This window comes from Melanaphis sacchari, unplaced genomic scaffold, assembly GCF_002803265.2.
Source record: "Melanaphis sacchari strain LSU unplaced genomic scaffold, SCAv2.0 Contig33_pilon_pilon, whole genome shotgun sequence".
NCBI lineage: Eukaryota > Metazoa > Arthropoda > Insecta > Hemiptera > Aphididae > Melanaphis > Melanaphis sacchari.
In genome coordinates, this window is record NW_020271205.1 from 1,795,418 (window position 1) to 1,819,053 (window position 23,636).

Here is a 23,636-nt window from a genome sequence, read left to right on the forward strand (position 1 = left end):
TGCTAACATGTAGTGTATCATATTATCTGCCGTTCAGAAAATAACGTTCAGAATACTTCATTGACCTGTTTATTATTCACTGTACGATTCATTAATAGTCAGTAACTTACTGTAGTGAACTATCATAATAGCATGTTGTTGTTATGCCACTGTTTTTTCATATACATTACATTTATTAAATACGATATATTGTATGTATATAGAATTACAGAGTGTTGGGTGATTCGCCAAGAATCTTTTTTAATCTTTTAATAACTCATTCATTGAAATTCTGATTTTTTGTAATTTTTAAATTTATACTTAAAGAATTGATTTGATACTACCACATAAAATACTCAGATTTTTAAACCATTTAAGAAGTTATCTGGGTTAGGTTAGGTTAAACCTGGGGCGATACAAACTTCTTTTTTTTAAATAAGAACTACTTTATTTTCTCTGTAAATACATTAAATTATTGTAAATATGATTTTTTTTTTTAAAGTGTTAATGTATTTAATATAAAATTAGAATGAGTAGTTTTTGAGTTATTTCACGTTAATAACTAAAAAGAATTATACAAATGATAATTATAAGTTAAAATAAAAGTGGATATTGATGAACTTGGTGAGCACAGTAATCAGAGAATGAAACATCACTCTAATACATACAATTATATTTTAAGCGATTTTGATTATACTATTAAATACTGTAATAAATAACTTGAACTGCAATTATATGTATATTGTATATAATCAAAAAAGAGGTATTACGCGATCGATATTAAATTATTAATGTACAAACGAATGCATAGTATATCATATAGTAATAACTAATATTATTAGCTATCTGCTGTGTATATAATATATTATATTATTATTTCAAATTATGTATACCTAGCCTGGCTGTCTACTTCTTTACTTCTATCAGAAATTTAGAATGTGATTTTAATATTTTACGTTGTATACCTGTAAATAAGTATTTTAATTATTTTTGTTAATTTATTGAAAGCCATTGACTACAGACAATTTATTCTATTATATGTACATACTATATTACTATAGGTAGGTATGTCCATAAACTGTAATATGCGAGTATAATTATTAATTAATAACTATTATACTTTAATATATAGTTAATTATAGTCCAAAACTATTTTCACTATAGTATTATATTATTCAATAAACTAATTATTTTTTTCTAAACAAACATACGCTCTTATAAGACGTCTCATTAGTTATTATTTACTTATTTCAAGTTCTGAATTTCCTAGGAGTATAGGACATAGGTTATAACATGAAAAAAAGTTAAATTTGAAAGTTTTCATAATTATTTTGAATTGTACAATAAACCACCAACTCTAATATATATATATATATATTTAATTACAAAAGTATGTATCAGTAAAATTCGTTTAGTAAATCTATTCATCATAAATTCTCAGACAATCGTAAAAAAAAACATAGATATCTACTAATGAGAAGTTGATGATGAGGAAGCATCATAATATAAACAAATAAATTCATTATTATTATTTATAGTGGCAAATACCTCCAGAATATTATATATCGTGTTCTTCGACGGTGTAATTCTTATGCTTCTCGGCACAGCCGATTACTACACTATTATTTAATGTTTTACAATGTTACAAGTTACAACGTTGTTGTATCAAGCCGTATTGTAGTGAACAGTGTTATGATTTTTGTACATACGTGTTAGAACATATGGTTTTGAACTCTCCTGAACAATTTAGTTTATGGCGCTTACACCAAATAGCCTTCTAACAGTTAAATTATCATACGAATTTATAAATCATAAATACTACAGTTTCGCGCTTTAGATTATTTTTCTGGTTTCAATTAGAATATTTCTATCATACTATGTTCTCTGGGATTTGGGGAAATTATCCAAGTGTACTGTGTAATTAATTATTTTATTACCATTATTCTGAATTTCCTTGACTATTGCTATGATATTACATATCCATTAATTAGCTAGTAATTACCGACTGTGAAATAAATTGTCATCGTACACGCTTGTATAAATTTTTATTAGCATACATTTTTTTTTTTATAAAAAGAGTGATGCTGTGTAATACATATGCATATACCTCAAAGTTTTTTAGTAGATTTTCAATAGTTTCAATCTACAAAATACTTTCAAAAATATAGTCTTAAGCTTTTAAATATATACAATTTTGAAATCTCTATTCCATAAAGCTACCTATGTAACTTTTGGTGCATTTATTTATTAACATTTAATAGGTATTATTGTTGTTAATTAACAGTTGACTGTTTAAAATAAATTGTTTAAATAGAAAATATTTAAATATTTGAAACCACGTACTGGTAATTTATACAACTCGTATAATCGTGGACGTATTCAGAAGGATAAGGGAGGGATAACCAAACCCCTTCTTCAGTTTTTTTAGTATTCTTTCATATCCAACATCCAAAAAGTAAGAATATAATATTTTTTTCTGTCATAAAACATCTTCGTATAATCTTTATCTCCTTTCCTACATGGTACTTATAAAAATCATGTTTGGTACGTGGCTTGTGTATATAATTTATTTTTGCACTCGTACAGGATGATTCTCTTAACATTGAAAACTCATTATAAGTTAATTTCACAATTTAGCACTTTGTTACATTTTTGATTAAAAAATGAATTACTCACACACAATTATAATTTTTTCAGTATTTTATTTATTTTTTTTTTTTTAAGAATAACTAATACTTTTTATGTAAATATCATCATATAAATAAAATTATTGAACTTATAGTTTAATATTTTTTATAATTTATTTTTATTCTTTATAAGAGGCACAAAATAGGAATCACTAAACTTTAAACAGATTATCTACTTATCTTTTTTTTTTAACTTCAATTGTAATTTTTTTTTTATATATATATTAACATTGTCATAAGAGAATTATAAACCTAGAAAAACACAATTTATAAGAAAAAAGTACATTAAAGTTTAAATTATGTGAAATCCTTTTTTTTTCTTTAATTGATCGAGTTACTGATGAGTGTTTACTGTTAAAAGGATCGCTCTGTATATTATGTACATACATTGTGCGTGTGTATCACACGAATTCTGAGCGCAAGTATCTATATACAGCTATTGTGTTACGCGTCCGACCGAATGACGCGACACATTCCGCCGCCGTGTTCTTGCCACAGCGATCGCGGTTACGACGATATAGTAGACGATAACGACTGGCGTACCCAACTACAACTATTAAAACTTAGGTAGTTAGAAGCATATAATTGCAGAATACGTTGTTTTATACCTAGACGGGCCATATCTCGAAAGTCGTTGCACCACTTAAACAGTCGTATTTTGTTAATATTCAATGCGTGTGTGTATTTCGGCCGAACTGTGTCATTCAATAAGCAATAGATAATGTTTGTATTGTGTAAGTGGAAGATAATATAATCCATGGGTAGAACTACGATCTGAGCTACATTATTTTATTATAAAATACATTCTTTTATTATTTATGAACATTAATATGCAAAACAATAAACTATTAATTATAACTATTACTATCTTATTTTAAACTATTTGAAGTATTAAATACATCAATTCAAGTATGTTTAATTTATTTGGATTTTGTTTGTAGATAAATATGAGGAAATTATGTGAAAATAAAATTTGTTTTAAGAAAAACATTAGAACTATTGTATTTCAAACCAAGTTTCCTCTGAGAACCTCACATCATATTAACTCATAGAACTGATAAAAATGTCTAGTTCTACCAATATATATAAATATAATATTGTATAACATACATGGGGTCGCGCCAAATTAAATATTCTAAAATAATTATGACGAATAAACGTCGACTTCACTTTAATTCTATGTAGGTATTATACGTGAATGCGTTTATTGGTTTATTGACATTTTAATAACATTTTTATTATATATGTTATTAAATTACAATGCGGGTGTTATGCGATGTAGTTATAAAGTGTATATATATATATTATATTTATATACATATTAAGTAATATGTATACACGCAACACGCATGTATATGGTGCATCAACAGTTTATGTGGCGTAAAAATAGGAAGAAAAAATAACGCTATCGTTCCGACGAGTTCGTTGATCTGCCAGTGAATAAAAAGAAGAAGTTGGAAAAAAGTCACCACCGTTATTATTATTGTCAATATAAAATATACTGCTCACACAAGCGACTATTGTTGTCGTTTTCTCGCGCGCAAAGTATACCTATAATATCGAATATTCCAATACATATATAAACGTAGGTACTCTGTGTCGGCAAGTGGTAACGGGAAGTTATGTACAAGTACGATCACCATCTCGATTATCCGCCGCCCGTACGTCCGTTTGTATCGCGTAAATATATATATTATAAACAGTGAATGTGTGTTAGTACGTTCTGGGCCAACGGAACTGCAACAGTATTAGGATGAATCCGACGCACCAGGAAAACACCTGTGAAACATTATAAAATACTATGTACTATAATGAAAATTATTATTATTATATAATATATTTATATATGGTGTCGACAGTTTTACCGTGTTACTGTATTATAATGATATGACTGCGTGGATGGTTTGTGTAGGTATATAACCTGGAATATATGAGTGTCGTACAGAAAGTAAGGTTACATAATTTATAGAGATTATACTACAAGTACGATATATTCATTTTTCTAAATGACTACCATTTAAACCTATGCATTTTTCTAGGCGCCAGCTTTTGTTATCATTGGTTGAAGAACTCACACTGCACCTCTTTTAGCCACTTTTTAATAACTCTTAATTTTTAGAAAAATGTTTTCTGCCTAAAAACTTCACAAATTTAGTGAAAAGGAGATAATCACTAGGTCAAAGATCCTGGTTGTAAAGGGGTATTGTGGCGGTGAGAAGAAGAAAGGTGATGAAGTCTTTGGGAAAGCGCGAGGTGTGAAGATGGGCGTTTCCGTTGTCATAAACGAGGCTGACACCACACGCTAACGCTTGGAATTTCAACTTGGGGCAATTATTAAACTTTTTGGCAGTTTTTTTTAACGTATAAATATTAAATAGACATTGAAAAGTGTCTTAAGTAAATAGAATGTGTCTATCTTCGATACTATTAATAATCCTACAAAAACACGTCAATTTGAACAGTGATTATATTTAAAAGGCAACTATAAAAGTATCTTGGTGTGAAATCTCTTCGAATATCATGAACATATTATTATGTGACATATGCATCACTTTTCAATTTTTTAAAAAAAAGTTTGTAACTTTAGTTTTTGAACGATCCTCGTAAATAGGCGTATCATGCGACTGTATATAGAGAACATTAGTTATGGTCGTTTTAAATTAGGAATTTAAAATGTATTATAATTATTTATAAATCTTTATGTATCCCACCTTGCACCAATCTTGCATTTTCGAATAACAAAGCTAAATTGTTAAATTTTTTATAAGCTCATGGTGAGATTTTTTTATTATTGACATTAATTATATTTTGTAAGTACTTAAAGTTATTAGCTAACAATTAAATGCGTCAAATCGTTAAAAAATAGTTGCTGCGATAGTTAGTACGATGTATGACACTTGTTTATGTCTTCAATCTTGAAAATCTAGTTTAATGATTAAATTGTAATTTTTATCTCATAATGATCTCTTAAAGGCATTTGCATCTACTTTTTATAAAAATAGCATAACAATTTAATTAATCGATTTTAACAAAATAATCCATTTATATTTTCATTATAAAAACTTTTTTTTTCTTTTTTCATTCATCAATCAAGACATTTCTATGAAGTTAATAAACCCAAATCATCATAATTTTGATATAACTAATATATATATATATATGGTAATATACACTGCAACGTTATATGATATGACCCTAAACCTATCGTGTAACTTCAATCAGTGATATAGTATACTTACGGATACGAATAACCTTGGGCCCAACACCAATGTATCACACGCTAAGCGCATTTCTGCAGGAGGATTCTCAATTTCCCACAGGAAAAACGAGATCTGACAAGTAACAAACACATATATTTCGTTATTGCATATGTAAATATAAAACTATAAATAAATGTATATTAATGCTTGGGAAAAATATTACAGTTTCTATTAAATTTTGAATTTTTAATAACTCTATTATACCATTTAATTAAATTACAATGATAACTAAGTAGTAACCAAATCTGATTAAATTCACTTGTTAGATTTGCTTAACATAATTAGTTAGAATATCACCTAGTTTGAGTATATTACATTTATTATGTATTTGAACAAAAAATTTCGATTAATTAAATGTGTATTGCAAAATATCCTACAGCAGTCAAAATTAATTAATTCTAAAAATTGTTTGTTATATTATTTTATTTAATAGGCTAATGAAAACACAGATAATTACAAACTTGACATCATGGTCAGAACTTGGAAAATTCCTAGAGCAATAAATATAGGTTATGGATTATTGCAAATAGAAGCAATTGATGGTTTATTATTATAAGTTTTTTCTCATAAGAATTATATACATACATAACTATTAAATATTTTTATATCATAACATTTTCTTTCATTTTGGTCACTCTCAATATGAATATGTTGAGAATAAAATAGCTTTAAGTCTCTTATCATGATATTTCTATACCATCCTGCGTTCGTTTATATTTCAATCAGGTTGTTGATCAACCGTACTATACAAGAAAAGTTACTCGAGGTTTACGCGTACTGATTTTAATTTTTCTGTTATGCATTTTTGTTTTTTTTTATTTGTTCAACGTCCAGAGATTATTAATGTGCCTTGTATCGCCAATATATGACACTATAACATAATAAAGTATAATCTACGCATCTACTTACATAAAAACAATTTTGTTTAGTTGTCATAAAAAGATAAAATTTTTAATTTAGGATTTACCACTTTAAAAATGTCGATAATTAATATAATAGTCAACACAGTACACATATTTACAGATATATATTTGTATGCTTAAGCTATTTAAGGTTGTTACTGAATTACTCATAGTTTGAAATAACAGTGAACAACTATTCCGTCCGTTAGATACTTAAATATTATGTTTAAAAGAAATCGATTTTTTCTCACATAAATGTTTCTATTGTTTTCATTTTTATTGGTTCAATTTGCTCAATTGCTAAATTTGGTGTCCGTTAATAAAAAAAAAAAATAAGTAAAAAATATCACAGTAGGTTATACAAATTATTTCTTTATTGTTTCAATTATTTAGAATATCTATGAAAAATATTGTCGATTAAATACATTTTAAATTATCATTGAATGAAGCGTATTGAACCTACTTGCCTGATTCTCTTACACCATCCCAATTGTTTAAAAAAAGAAAATAATAAGTATATTTTTTTTTATTTTTTTTTACTCTAGTTAAAAATGTTTTAGTAAATAATATTATATTAAATATAATCAAGACTGCCGATGCTATCTAAATGAATGACTATAACACACTGTTATATAATTCAATAATTAAATAATTATATACAACAACGTAAAAAATTAAAAATGTATTATTTAATGACGACTTGATACAAGAATTTAATAACAGATTAAAATTCTTACCAACATCTTTATCTTCTCCGACTAAATGAAGAATATTGTGAACATTAACGACTATTAATATACATATATAATATATATATATTTGGTTATTACGTATTAATAAGTGTTGTAGACAATCTGTTATATTATTTAGATGTGCTAGATGATTAGTTGGATTAGATAACAATTTCCAGAACTACTATCATATCTATAAAATATCCTTTTTTATATTAAACATCAACAGAATATTACATGAGTATGCAATAATAAGTTTAACGGTTTTTTAAAATATAATTGTTCAACATTGTTAAACACCACTCAACAACTCACATTGCTCACCTATATTTGCACAGTAATAACAGCTTTATTATAAATAGGTATCTGGAACATTAGTATATGATTCGAGTTTTTGCATGATGAATGATTTGAGATCTCATTTCTGGGAACGAAGTATATAACCTATACAATACGATAATAATAAATAATAAAAGTGGCGAGTAATTGTTATTTTACATGCCTTTCATTGCTGTCAGGTTAAAATATACATTCCATTGACTCAAATAGGTAATATTAAAATGGGTGTTTAGATTTATTCTGTATAATATTATAATATTTATTGTTTGCATTATAATATAACCATTGAGTGTTCTTTTCTCGTGAAGTTTAGTCATAGGAAATGGTATTTATAAAAAATTTTATGCGCTATAGTTTATAAGTTTTAAATATTATAATATTATGTTGAAAACCTCGAGTTTAAGTTTTTGGTTTGTAATAAGATTTTGAATTGACCATTTTTGAAATTTTTCAAGGATTATTATTATTTTCAAAATAGCGAATTATAACTACCATGACATAAATGTTTTATTTTGAATAAAGAATTAAATTATATTGTGATTTAATATATATATATAGTTTGCAGTACAAACATGGTAGTTAAAGGTTGTTGTAAGACCGCAACATTTGTCACTCTTATTCGGTCACGACATATTGGTAACTAAATCGATCATACTCAAGGATTAGTCTATTTGATAATTATCTCGATTGCCTTACTCATTAGTACACGCGTTATGACACGAACAAGCTAGCTAAGCAGACTAGACAAAACGTGCTAAAAATGCATAATAATTACTTCGTCTTCTAGATATGTGTTCGTGCTCGGATTTATGTCCAACAAGATCGTCCCGATTTCGTTCGCCTATATATAAAATGAAAAATAAAAACAAATGTATACCCAATAAATATATTCTATAAAATACGGTATTATTTCAATGTGATAAAAACTTAAAAAATACATTTTCTTTTCCCTACCCCGTGAAATCTAAAAATATATACGATGTCAACGCCTTTTGATTTAACGCTCACGATACACAATATGGGAAACGGTTAAACGCGATTACGAGTGGCCATTGTGTTTTCTACTGTGCCACAGTTATACCTATACGTGCACGTGTGGCGACAACGGTACACTGCGAAAGAAAGGCGAAACCGCTTTTGCGATCGTGCGCGATAAGCGATAATTACCGATTAAAAATAGAGAGTGCGTAATGATATTTTACGTATATTGTGGAAAATAATAATAATAATTATTTTCATTCAACTCGCTTATAAGTTATAACATTGACGGGTTTCCCGTATAGGAATAAGGTGGTATACACGCCATATTGCACACGAGGTTGCGGAGTAGGAAAAATACGGTAACGTCCTAGTGTATGCTATACACGGTATAATAATAATAATACATTTTACACCTACGCGAATAAATTGCGCGCTAAGTGGTGCAAGCCGTATTATAATAAATAATCTATACGATCTGTGTATCTACTAAACCAAACGCGGTTACTCCAATTATTGTTGTATCTACTATATACAATACAAAATATAATAAAAAACAGTAATGTAAAGTTAGTAATTATGTGTAAATAATTGATTCAACATTTTATAATTAAAAAAAATAACCCAATGGAAATCCAATACTGCATTGACGTCAAACCGACAAAACAGCAACGTTTTGTTTCCCATTAAACCGGAGACAAAGTTGATTTAATTCCTCGACAAAATCCATTCTGGTAACACAATATTCGTATTTCTAGAGACATTTTAGTGTTTACCCAAAATCAAAAAACATCTAAAGGTTTCTGTTTTGTTTCCGTTTACGGCAACATTTGTCTAGTTATTGCAAACAGATGTTGACGTCACAATTTGACATTCAATAAAATGTATTAAAAACACGATTTTTGTTTTTGTTCAAACTGCAAAGACAATACAGAAACAAGACAAACATTTTACTTCGTTTCTAAAAGTTTTTCATTTTTCTTTTATGGCGTAAATGGAAAGTTCCTGTGTTCAGTTTTGTCGTCATTTCTTATTTGTTGCAAAATTCATAAATGTTTATTGCTTTGTCAGCTTGGTTTAAACTCGTCTTTATGATATCGTCAACTAACGTGTACTTGTTATTCAACGCTATTATAATAGTATTATTATTATTATTTTTTGATTCTAATTTTACTCACCGCCTTTGCAACGTCGCCGGAAACCTTGCACAATGCAAATAGCCTCAGAAATCGTTGTAATACATCCAATAGGTCAGCCGCTGGTCCAGAATGTTCCGTTGATAGGAGAGCTCGGTGAACTTCAAACACCGCAGCCGCGGCAGTTGTCGCGATCTCCAACAGTATTTGCGCGCCATACGCTCCGCAACTGGTTGTTTTTCTCGCGCGGTCAACCAATGCTTTTCTCTGCATTCTGACCGCTGAAAGTTCTAAGCGATGATGATGTTTGAAACAGATATAAATACATCGATTATTTGATTGGATTGCAACGATGGTTTGAACATTTTTTGCGCATTTACATATATAATATCACTCATTAGTCATTATCATTTAGAATATTTAGATGATATTATTGTGTCTGTTGGGAAATTATTGTTATTGGAAATTTTGAGAGATTTTCAAATAAGATACTAATATACCTATATATATTTTGTATATACATTTTTTTAATAGCCATCAATGTTAAAACTATGATAGCTCAACAATTACAAACCTATATATATATATACTTGAATACGTTTAAAGTTTACAAATGGTCTTACGTACCACTGCTATAACCTATTTACCTATTTCAATAACTTGATTAATGTTATACTAGTCATTAGCAACTGATGATAGTATATTTATACAAACATTTTATAATTAATTTAATTTCACGCAAAGATGCGTACCAAAATATCAAATTAAAAATAGATATAATGTGTAAAAAATAATAATTACAATAACATGGCAAAAAATATAATGCAATCAATTATGAAATATAGATGCGTAGGTGCACCAAATATTACTAATATTTCATTTCGCGAATGTTTTCAATAAGCTTTCTCAATATCCCCTTGCGGCGATGATAGTTATTTTAAATTTAAATAAATAAGAATTAATAAATGAAATGTATCATGTTCATTATAAGTAATACAATTTTACTTAGCCACATAAACCATACAATAGTAAACAATACCAATAATACCATCGTTAATTGAATTATATTTGTAAATGATTAAAATAACTGAGTACAACATACCAAACATTTTTTTTGTGTCATGTATAGTAATTTAGCTTAGTTAATATGACAAAGTAAGTTCCAAAAACATTATTCATTTTATTGTACATTAATTAATATATCTTTCTACATAATTATATTTTTGATTATTATATCACTATTATATTATTATTTATGTATGATAAATGATAATACTAAATTGGTACAAAAATGTATGCATCTCTGCACAAGGATACTACAAGGTAAACATATTTTTTTAATCGAGTCCTTGATTATAACCCTTTTTGAGAAGAAATTTAAGTTCGTCGGGTTCATAGATACGTATTGTCTCTCATTTAGTGTCAAAAGTTGAGCTTAGCTAACTCTGTAAATTTCCCGATAGATTGTGGTTAATGAATGATGCCATAATTATAACAGCCAATAAAAATACGATAAATAAATATACATGACACTACAAACGATGTAGATTGTAAGTGTAGTGAACCATTTACGAATTATTGTAACAATTGTAACAATAAATAAGTTTCCACACCATGGTATTTATTTTGAAAACAATTTTTTTATATAGAATTATAGAGGTACCAGAGTAATTCATTATTTTATTTTTAAACTGTAATAATTTATTTAACTATAAATTATATATTTTATATTCATAAAAATACTATCATCGTTGGAAATACTTCTTTATAATGTCAAATAACTAAGCCAGCACCGAGAAATAAATTAATCATAATGTAGCGTTTTCAAATGTTGTCGATTGACGATAAATTACTATCATTAAACTGTAACCATCTTTTTAAGTTTAATTTAATAAGTCTATTCACGTCGACAAATAATAAAGAAGTTATGACATAGCGAAGGTAACAGGTAAGGTTATCTTTTGTTCATGTTACAATTTTTTAATATAATGTGTTTTATATTAAATTTTAGAAAAAATCTCTCGAGTCGACGGCCGCGTCATACCTATATTCCGTGTTCACGTATATTTATTAAGCACACCCCGAATAGTCAGAATCGCCTGTATGCACATTGCACATTATACATAATTATATAGAAGATTCGCGTAATTTATATTATAATAATGTAATACGCATGTATAGGTACTTAGGTATACGCGACGGATAAATAATTACGCATTAATATTCCGTGGGTATGTTTAGGTACATAAAACTTAATGTACATACCTACTATGAATTACAGTATTACTAGTTTTATTATATTTATTTTGAATATTAATAGTTCGTATGTGGATATGTGCGACGAAGTCTTTCCTCCACGCTCCGGGGCGTTTGTAAAATATTACATACCGCGACCGATTAAAAAAATTTCTTATAAGAATACGCCATCGAGTGTATATATTTATGTATACATATAATATGTTTACCTGTGTATGCATGTACGAAGACTCGTAGCTAATGGCGTCGCCATCATTTTATTATTATTATAGTTTTCGTCATCGTACTATATATAATACGAGTTTATTATTTATATATTTTTATTATAGTTTATTAATTATTATAACTGCTGCCGCAGCAGTATGTCCTAATTTTTCAAACGAATAAGCACACGCGTAGGAAGTTATGGATTAATCACGATTTGTGGTCCAACAAAGCTGTATAAACACGGTGAATATTATGTAGATATATGGCGCTACATATAATGCATAGGTTATATGTATTACTCAGCATATCTTTAGTATAATAAATAACATGGCCATGTATTACGTAGAGTGTAAATACTCGACGTGTCCAACACTCCACCCCGTGCTAATTAATTTCCTAAAGTAGACGAGTCACGCGTGCAAGTGTCAACTATATAGGTATAACAATACGAGTTGGTGACATTATTGTGTGAAAATAAGGCGTATATATACTATATACGGAATGGCTAACAGTGAAAGATTCCGGTTTCAAAAAAGAAGGGTTGTAGTATATATAATACAAAAATCGCATTCAAAAGAAAAGAGCTAATTACTTTTCTTTCTCTGTTGTTTATAGGTTATTAAAAATTACGTCTATAGGTATATTATTTAATTTCATAATCAACTTGTAGGACATATATATATATATATATAACGTATGAATTTAACTCGATTTAAACTAAAAAGACCTAACAGTTTGTCCCTTTGTATAATACCCTATTATTAAAAAAAGAATGTATATTTAACCTTGGTTAAGGCAATTACTTTATTTAATTTCATATTATATACAATGATTTCTATGAAATAAAATATTGCATTCATCCAGGATGCAATCCGACCGTTGTACAGAAACGTCCTTCAGTTCAAATATTGGTTAGTGTCTGCGAGTCGATTTAAGAATATTTTTTTAATGGCTACCAATATCATTTAATCATGTCATTTTATCAACGTAAATGTTATCTGTGTATAATATACCTATCACGCATTGAAATACTGATAAAACCGTTTCGTTTTGAATTCAAAATGCGTAAGTACTGATTTAAAAATAAACCACACCCAGGTCCTACACTATTATTCGTTAGGTATACATTGTTCATTTAGTATAAATACGTATAATACATACTCGCTGTGGAATTACATCCATCCGCCACCAGTTTATTAAGGTTGTGATGGCATTTTTTGAATTCGGTACACATCCGGCTAAAATGAATTTCCGAAAGCAATGGAATGAAACATAAGAAAATCTGTTCAAACACATGAACAACATATACTTGTATTATTATATGCATCAAATATACCTGATAGTGACTGATACAAATATGCAAAATATGCAATATATAATGCAAAATAGATAACTATTTAAGTAGTAAGTACTTGACGGTAGTTCATGCATAAAGTCTTTAATACGTATTTCATATTTCATATAAACACATAAATCGATCTAGAATGTGCAATGGTATTAAATATAACATATACCCAAAATCTAAATGCTTTAGTGGCTTAATGTTTTTAAACGAGAATTCAAATATTTTAAATTAAAATAGAGAGTATTTCGAATACGTCGATAAAACCAAACGAGCTTATACACATACGAGTACATTCAAAGAAATTACGTTTATTTATTTATATTACACACATTTTTTTAGACAACAATTATTAATTCATGCATTACTTAATTTCTTCATAAATCAAATATTTTGTTTGCAATTCTTAGAAAATTTTTGCTTAAAATGTATTTTTTTCTTACAGTGCACTTTCAAAATTTAATTTTAATAACTTTACATTAAAGTGGTGCACGCGTGAAAATAGTTTTACAATTTATTCATTGGTTCATTTAATAAAAATATATTTATCCAACAATACAGTGTAATCATTAATATAATTGTCAAAAAACGCTTCCCCCGTCGTCATATTTTTTTTTATGATCTTACTTTGAATATATCTTCTGGGTTTACCGCACCACGATCGCGATGCAACAGACGTAACCAGTTACTGCTGAACAAACACATGGACGTCACCGCCCAATAAAACCAACAGGACAACGTGCGGCCTGTAACTTCGTTTAGAGAGTATAAATAGATTGTTTGATGACGACAGGAAGAGGTGTTTTGATGAGTCTTACAGTCACCGGAAATGTGGTAGTGAATTACAATTTGTCGTGTCGTACCGAAACCGACCAATAACGTTATCAATATCTGCACATATTGTGGTACGATTCGGAACACAATTTCCGTAGTCGACGATTCGGAAGTGGCCCAATCTCTGTACATCATCACGCACGACACTAATGCAAGCAATCCGTTAACCGTGTAGCGTTTCAACTGGAAATAGAAATCTAATAATATAAGTAGTAATGAATTTAATTTCAAAATATTATTATGTGTCAGGAATACACTGCGTCAAATATCACTGCAGACATGCCAGTAGATACTTGGGCCATCGAATTCTCACATAATTATTTTGATTCATACGTTCTTTCAACGTTAAATTTACTAAAATTGCCTACAACGAACCCTTTAAAAAATAACCTCCAGTCTTTTTCAAAACAGCCGTTATCATCCAAATATTGGTAACGCTTGACAACAGTGCAATCAAAATAATATTGTAATTGTAAAATATCACTTACCTTGGATTGTCTTGAGTTTCGACAATTTACTGGGATTAAAAAATCGCGTGTATGCAACGACTGCATCATAGCGAGCCTGCTGTCAATGTGACTCTGTATGCGTTCGTGTATGTTAAATTGTGTACGCGCAAACCGCTAGGCGTACATTAAAGAATACTATTATTATATTATTATTTTTATACATCTTATGTTTTTGTTTGATATAATTTATTATTCGTAATTCACATATAGACACGAAAACTTATTGTTATCGATTAAAGCTATTTAATTAAAGCCCATTTCCATGTATACATTACTAAGTCAAAAAAATAATAATTTCAAAAATCGATATATTCAATCCAATTAACGCAGCTTTTATAAAATTCTAATTTTCATTTTTCGAACAAACAAGGATTAGTAGCAATATTGAACAATATAATGTCGCTCTGACTATTGACTGTAAACTATGGTTAACAAATCGTATAATAAGAAAATTATAATATGTGAAATAACTGTATAATATAGAATAGTGCTCGTTGATTCATTCATCAAATTTGTCTGCAGTCGGACGGTCATAAATTGGATATTGTTCTTCGATAACCGTCATGTACGATTGAATTATGATCACTAGATATCCTCCCACTGCCATTACACTCTGTAAAAAAAAATGAGAACTCATTTCATAAAAATGTCACTGTACACCGACATAATTTACTATGAGTTATAACTTATAACTAACTGACATATCACAGCATTATCATATGCTAGGTTTTATATGCATATTTATGTATTTTCATTAAATTTCTTGAGCTGTATAGAGGTATAATATTAACTCCTAATACGATATTAATTGTAATTAGTTATTAACCTTTTTGATTATATTTTCTTATTTAAAATTAAAATTTCTAAATATATTTAACTATCATTTTAAATATATTAATTCGTAAAAATATTAAAATTAGAATCAAATGTGTAATAAAATTAACATTTTTATTTTTTATTTAGAGTATCCAGCTGTGTTATCAACAAAAATAGATCTATTTTATATGACATCCACACTGACTAGTGACTATCTTAATAATCGAATAAGACTTCTGAAAAACATTTGAACTCGTAATGAACGTTTATTTACTTGAAAATTATTCTTTTACGTTTTTGAAATTGAACTCTTATAAGGTTCTTAATTTAAAAATTAAATACGAATAAGCAAAAAAATGTAATTAATATTTGTTTAATGTGTTATTGTCATGTGCGTGCACGTGCGGGAGCGCTTTATTATTTCTTTACACGCAGTCACATGCACATATACTAATGATCATTTACTACATACCCGTTTACACGTTACGTACTAAGAAAATTGTAAGAATATTGAATTTTTTAAAATTGGTTGGCATCGAAACCCCTTAATAAATAGAACCTTTTTATTTAATCACATAAGCCAATGACGTAGAGGTCACTACTTTCCTTATACTTCCCAGAAACAATAGAACCTTACTCATCCGAGTAATATTGATAATTATTAATATTATTGTGTTATGTTTGTGGAAAACGATAACGTTTTTTTTTTTTGCATGTATAAAGAAAGACTCACTGATAAAAAATATTCGTCGTCCAAGTAACTCAGGCCATATAAAGAAAATCTTATTTTCTTATTATCGATTCTTTCTAAGAAACGTTTTATCTGAAATAAAAAACCCAGTGTTTAAAATTAGACCGTAAAGAACAATAATATTAATTATAATATGGTTGAAATAACAACGTCTTCAACATCATAATAAAAGTTCTTTTTTTTTTATGCTCGGGTTATAAGTGCATTTAATTTTTATTATCATCAATACAATATACAATTTTAAAAACATATAAAAATAATAAGTATTGATATTTTTCTTGTGTCATCATCATATATTTCTGATTTCATACTGTTCATTTATTTAACATAAGATCTAAAGTATAACAGGGAATTAATATTTATCAATTTATATTATCATTATATATACAGTATACATATTTAACTATTGAATAAATAAGAACACAAAGGCGTGCTTAAAACCGGAAATATGTAGTTAATATTACGGAAAGAAAAATTAAGTTTGTAAATTATTAAATTAGAAGATCGTCTGCCAATAATAATATCAAACAATAATTTTATTAAGATTTAAAACTAATTCCGAGTCCATTAGAAGCATTCTATTTTCTGTTTTACTCATAATTAGTTTTAAATCTTAATAAAACGATCGTTTGTTACTATTTATTGTTGGAAACATTTGAATGTCTCCTTTTTTGTTATGTATTGCGATGAAATAAAAACAAAATTATAATAATAGAAAGTTAGTAATCATATTATATAAAAGTTTTTGATGATAAAATATTACAAAATGAATATCACTACTATTAGCTGTTAAGAAACTATAATATTATTATTAATTTTATTATAATATTGTATATTTAAAATTCGTTTACAAAGTGTTTATTTTAGTAGTAAATACTTGTTATCCCAAAAAATTTTCTGTCCAAAAAATATTTATTTTTTTCATAGGTAGTTTAAACATGTATTTTATATCCAAAAACAAATTAAGATTAATAAGATTAGAATTTGGATTGATTCGGATTTGCGCTAATATTAAAAATGCGCATTATAACCTTAATCTGGGTAGTAATATTACTCTATTTTAAATCTTAATATACCTGTAGAATATGAAATATAATATTGTGAACTTGGTTTAAAAGTTTTTTAATTTAAAGAACGATATTTATTGGTTATAAACAAGTCAGGTTGTTTGTCTGATTTTTTTTATAAATGTATGTGTTAGGTCTAGACGTAAAATCGTTCGAAAGAATAATAATTAGGTACTGCTTACAACAACAGTTAATAATCAACTATGGATATTATGCATTTTTAGGTTTTAAAGGTAGTAGTCCACGAATGCATTTTTAGTTATTAGTTAATTATACTGATAACTGCGATAACGTTATGCATGTATATCCAATGTTTACACCTACCTATCTATCTATTAAAAAGGTTGTCGTAATAATATTATTAGATATATTATATCTCTCTATTAACGGGTTTTTACTTTGTGAAGTGACTAATCTATAAGGTTTACATAGACTCATAAATACCTTATGGATCTAAATAATAGTAATCGATATGAAATAATATCACAAAAATTAATTCTAAATTAAAATTGTAATTCTTTTTTTGAATTTAATAAAAAAATAAAATAAAATCTTTAATGATTTGTCCTCTCAATACCACATTTTCCGAAATCATATTTCAAGAATATTAAATGCTAATTATAAAAATAATTAGTGACGTATATACGTTAACGTTCATGCGTATTATAATAATATTGGATTGATTTAAAGTAAATTATGTAGATCATAATGACGCAGCGTGCTACATTATAATAGCATAGTACCTATATAATTATTATTATGTAAGCAACATGGTATGATCGTAAAGGTCCAGATTTAATTCAAGTCTGCGCAACACGTTATTTGCAGTTATCACTGAATTATTATTAATAAACAGTACACTCTGTCACGTGCCTACCAAATAAGAATCTTACCGTCAGTGTTTCGATCATATCTTATTGTTTATGTAATACCGACTATTAATAACTATATTCTGTCCATCGAGAAAACATGCCCATTCTGCCATAGCAATGTGTCGCATGACGATGCGCAAAAAAAAAAGGAAAAATTTTCATCGGACCACGATGCGTTCTCTTAAAACAATTTAGTGTTGTGCTCCTAAGAGGTCACACTACTGATCCACTTAAGTATACTAGGATCCACCATCTATCTAAACTTAAAATGTTATTAAGATGTACAAACCATGGTTTATTCATTCGATATTTAATATCTTGTATGTTGGAATAAATAATATTTATTAATCTGTCATTTGACGTGTATGAAAAGCAAAAAAATCAATATCAAATCATTGTAAAGAAAACTTTAAATAATTTTATAGTAAATAATGACGAAAAAAAACTGAAATCGGTTTTATGTCAGAATTTTTTTTGATTAAACAACCAATTATAAATATTAAATTAAAATTAAAATAATTATCTTATATTCATGTGTATTATGTAAGAGTAAAATTACTGGATAGCGAATAAATTTTTATAAAACTGTAGCCTTTGTATTATAGTGAGTACTATTACGATTATATATTAGTATTGTACATATTATGTAGCTCGTGTAAATATTTATGTAATTTATTATTAGCTATTAATTTTAAAGTAAAAGTATCAATTTAAATTCACTATACTCGTAGTTATTGTTATTACCTTATAATTTAGAAATATTGCATACCTAGTAATAATTAAATACTATAAATAGAACAAAGAACTTTAACAGAAGTTAAACCGAGCAATCAAAATATATTTTTATGCAAGACCTGCGGGATAAATTTGTAACAATATCAAACACTTTTGCGGCTAATCATAAAACATTTATTTTATTCTTTGTCAAATGCGCCATGAGATACAAACTATCTATGTTTTATCTAAGATTTTTTGTCTTTTATACATTTCATTTTGCAGTAAAATAATTTATGTTGTTAACGCCTACAGTTTATCTCAATAGTATTAAAATAAATTATTGTTATTATGGTGGGTTGTGGATAGATAAATTTAATAGTTAATAATAGTTGTAACATTTATGAAATAGTTTTCTTTTATATTGCTTTAAAGCGTTTCATATAATTTTCATCAAGAAAGTAGTTTAATGTGAATTATATGCATATTGATTGTTTTACTTAAATTACTTTGTAATAAGACGTAATTTTTTTTAGGTTAATCTCGTTGTATAAATATTAAAGTGAAACTATGCAAGATAATTATTATAAAATGCAAAAATGAATTCTTATTTCTTCCGGTTTATTTTTTAAACACTACAATTAATAATATTAGTTATATATATACTCAACTCCGTTTTTTTCATCGTCGGTCAAACGTTTATCAAATGCAGCGTTGAGAATAGTTTTCGTCCGTCTGGCCTGATGTGTACAATATCGAATAGATGAAACAAAACAAATACATACCATTTACAAAACCCACATAATTTAGGTGTATACGTATTTTAGTATACTTAGGTTTCAATAAATAAAATGATATATTAAAAATTATGATGGGTGCTTACTTCGTTGGACGCAAGTGAAGCGGCTTTACATACAATATATACTCTTATCATGTAGTGTAGCGGCCATATAACCATGGATAATTGTGGTGTAATTCTAAAATTTGAATATGCCATGATGATACCCAAAACAAATAAATGGGGCAGCATGTTCAGTATACAAGTGATGATGCTCAAAAGGATCAGCACCTTGTGCATGTACATACGCATATAAAAACGAAATATTATATAATACACAGCAATTTGTATTATATTGAATAATATTATATAATAACAATATTATTATTATTACTGCATTAGTAATCCAGTTTTTGTGTAGCAATACTGTCGATACCTGATAAACGTCGTTTATGCGATCGAGAATGAAACAGAGGTCAGTGTGCGCTCGGTTCAACTTCCGGAGGTGCATTACCATGTTGGTCGGCAACGTCAACTGGTCTGACATTGTAAATAAGCCCGGTGGGCGTATTGTCACTAAAATCCACTCCAAATTGACATAAATTGAAATCTAAAATATTTTTTTGAATATTCAATATGATTTAATACTAACCCTGATTTTTTCGGACTCGAAGCCTGTCTAAGGAAACATTAAGACACTTAAAACATTTTGATAACACTGAACACATACACCAAAATTGGATACATAGTGAAAGTGCTTCAAGTTTGTGAATAACGTTGTCCTTAATAAAAAACATTGAAAATCAACATCCATAAATGTAAACCTGAGTTTTCCAACATTATACAATATGATCTATCAGATTTTTTTTCTGTCAGATAATCAATAAAAAAAATAAAAGTATATTCTAGTTGTATTGTAAGTATTGTAATACTATACTAGGTTCTAGTTGTAGTTATACAATTTATTTATTATTCTTTTAATAACCCATTGAAAAAGATTCACAACCCAAATTTAGGTTATGATAAACATCTCAAGGTTGAGAAACACTAGTTAGAAACCTTTAGGTACCTACGATCATGATGAACAGTTTCCAAGCAAACGATAGTCTTATCCTACTGAAACTTGTTGTAACCGATACGATCGACAGGACTGTGTTCATTATGATCATCATGATGGATTCAAAGTTGGTGTTGCGAGCAATCGTGTTAATAGTGTTTTTGTCTCCTAAAAATCAATTAAATAACCATCATGATATAAATTGACGAGATCTTTTATAAATCTTAAGTTTATAGACTTTATTAAAATTAACATATTTAAACTAACCTATAATCGAGCCATGACATTTGAAAAATTCGTTGAAAAACTCGAAAATTTTTCTTAGACCTTTTAAATGGAATGGCATCAATATGTATATGATTATAATAATCGTTTGATTCAACCACAGTGATATTATGAACATCGGTCCGACTACTATTTGTATACGATCATGAATCGTTAGCTAAAATTTAAAATGTATAAAATACTTTATACAAAAATTATTATTTCAAAGAAATTGATGTAAAGATTTTTGAAGTCAATAACTGTATTATTTGTTTTATGTACTATCGCTATCATAGAAGAGTAAATTATACTAGCTATATTCTCCTTTAAAGTCAACAATTAATATAACTGCTAAAATTTCTAATTTTTTAAAACTATAAAATATACTATATTATTATATTTTATTTATCTACATTGCTCAAAGTTCTGTTTCCTTGGTACTTAATTGCGTTACTTAATTCCCGTGTAGTACTTCCAGAAACTATAAGTAGTATAATATAACTCAACGACAAAAATAAGCCAGGTATATTCCACACATTTTTGTGAATCTAAATAAAATAAAATAGTTGTATTTAATAAATCTTGTTAGTTGTTACAAACTTAAAGTATGGGTATATAAATAATAGTTAAAGTAATGACTAAATCCTATTGAATCCTAAATAATATTTATGTATATTTTAATTAAATTAGATAAAATAAATCAAAATAAGAAATACCATTTTACTGTCGTTATTTGGTATACGGATAGGCATCCATCCAAACAATATTGAATAGTAATAGGGTACAGAAAAACTCTTAAACACAATATATGAATCGACTTCCATGTTTCCTATTCAAAACTGAAATAAATTATTTATTTTGAACGTAATATTATAATATGACGTATGGATTTGATTGCGAGTTATACGTATATTATGGGTAAATAGACACTATCCATAATATTGTGATTGTCTGTTTTTGTTAGACTAAAAACCTAACAATAGTTATTACTTTATTAATATAAAAAACACATTTACAGTATTATTGTTAGTAAAAACGGCATTGATATTTTTTACATTGAAAAAGTGGTATATATTATGTGTACGACTTTCTGATGATCGTGGTTTACAAGTTATAATATATTATTATTGTGTACACAAAATTGTAATCTAATCTATGGACTTTAATAGGTTAAATGAAACTTGACCTAAACATTTTGTTTTGTTAATAATAATATTGAATACTATGTTATAAGTATCTGTAGAGTGTGTATAAATGAAATTAAAATAATAATACACTAAACTAAATTGAATGTATATTTTATTTCTTATTCTAAAATCTACATCATAATATACCATAATAATATTATACAGACATACAGTATAATTATAGTTATTACTTATTAGAAATTATTATAACTAATTAAAAATATGTACGTAGTGTGCATCTGCATAAAACGTATGTTTTCGTTGTAATTTATTAAAAATAATTTATATTATGCGAATATTACATTATGTGACAAAAAGTAGTGCACTTTTTAAACGAACTATTTTTCTCGCAATCCATAATTATTATTAGTCTGAAAAAAAAAGAATTGTTATTCTTTATAATATGGGACACAAATATGTTTACATTACGTCAATAAACTATAAAAGTATAATATACAAGCTTTTTGAGATCTTATCGTAATTAAATTATTAGTTGATTAACTATATGAGCAATATTAATTTCACATAAAATTAATATTGATATCTTATGGTCAAATCAATATGTGTAGGTCATGATTATGAGGGGCTTAGTGCATAGTATACTCAATAAACGGTAACATGGAATTATATAATATTATGACTGTATTTTAAACATGATATGTTCTGTAGAAAAATATGAAACTCAAGATAAATATTATGTATTTGATTGAATTAATCATTAGGACCAATTAATCGCATAAAAATTAAGTCGGTTCGATTTCTTTGTTGTAATAATAATGCAATGCAGTACGTGTCGTGTAAACTCGAGGTTAAAACCGTAATTATGTTCTCGTTTTATAACAGCTGACTTAAAACCTAATTGTAGCTACATGATTAATATATTTGTATAGACTTAGTCGTGTTTTAGACATCTTAAAGCCCACAATAACGCAATGTAAATAAAGAAAAATTATATACGGCTGTATTGATA

General features: G+C 27.4%; 3 protein-coding genes across 5 annotated transcripts in view; 1 reads left to right on the forward strand and 2 right to left on the reverse strand.

The window, feature by feature from the left end:
* LOC112596717 (probable Ras GTPase-activating protein) overlaps positions 1–23,636 on the forward strand; it is a 132,781-nt gene that overhangs the window by 28,416 nt on the left and 80,729 nt on the right. The gene's annotated exons all lie outside the window — the stretch shown is intronic.
* LOC112596720 lies at positions 8,653–14,523 on the reverse strand. Its single transcript, XM_025342505.1, has 4 exons — positions 14,445–14,523; positions 13,637–13,757; positions 10,055–10,302; positions 8,653–8,739 (listed from the first exon to the last, which is right to left on the reverse strand). Exons 1-4 carry the CDS (start codon positions 14,520–14,522, stop codon positions 8,653–8,655), a joined length of 534 nt encoding a protein of 177 aa, XP_025198290.1. The 5' UTR covers position 14,523.
* LOC112596718 lies at positions 15,660–22,261 on the reverse strand. The gene is given in 10 exon segments (XM_025342501.1): positions 15,660–15,773; positions 16,710–16,799; positions 20,052–20,120; positions 20,264–20,551; positions 20,586–20,734; positions 20,811–20,940; positions 21,232–21,383; positions 21,483–21,657; positions 21,893–22,027; positions 22,196–22,261. Coding segments are annotated over 10 exon segments (1,338 nt in total). The 5' UTR covers positions 22,232–22,261.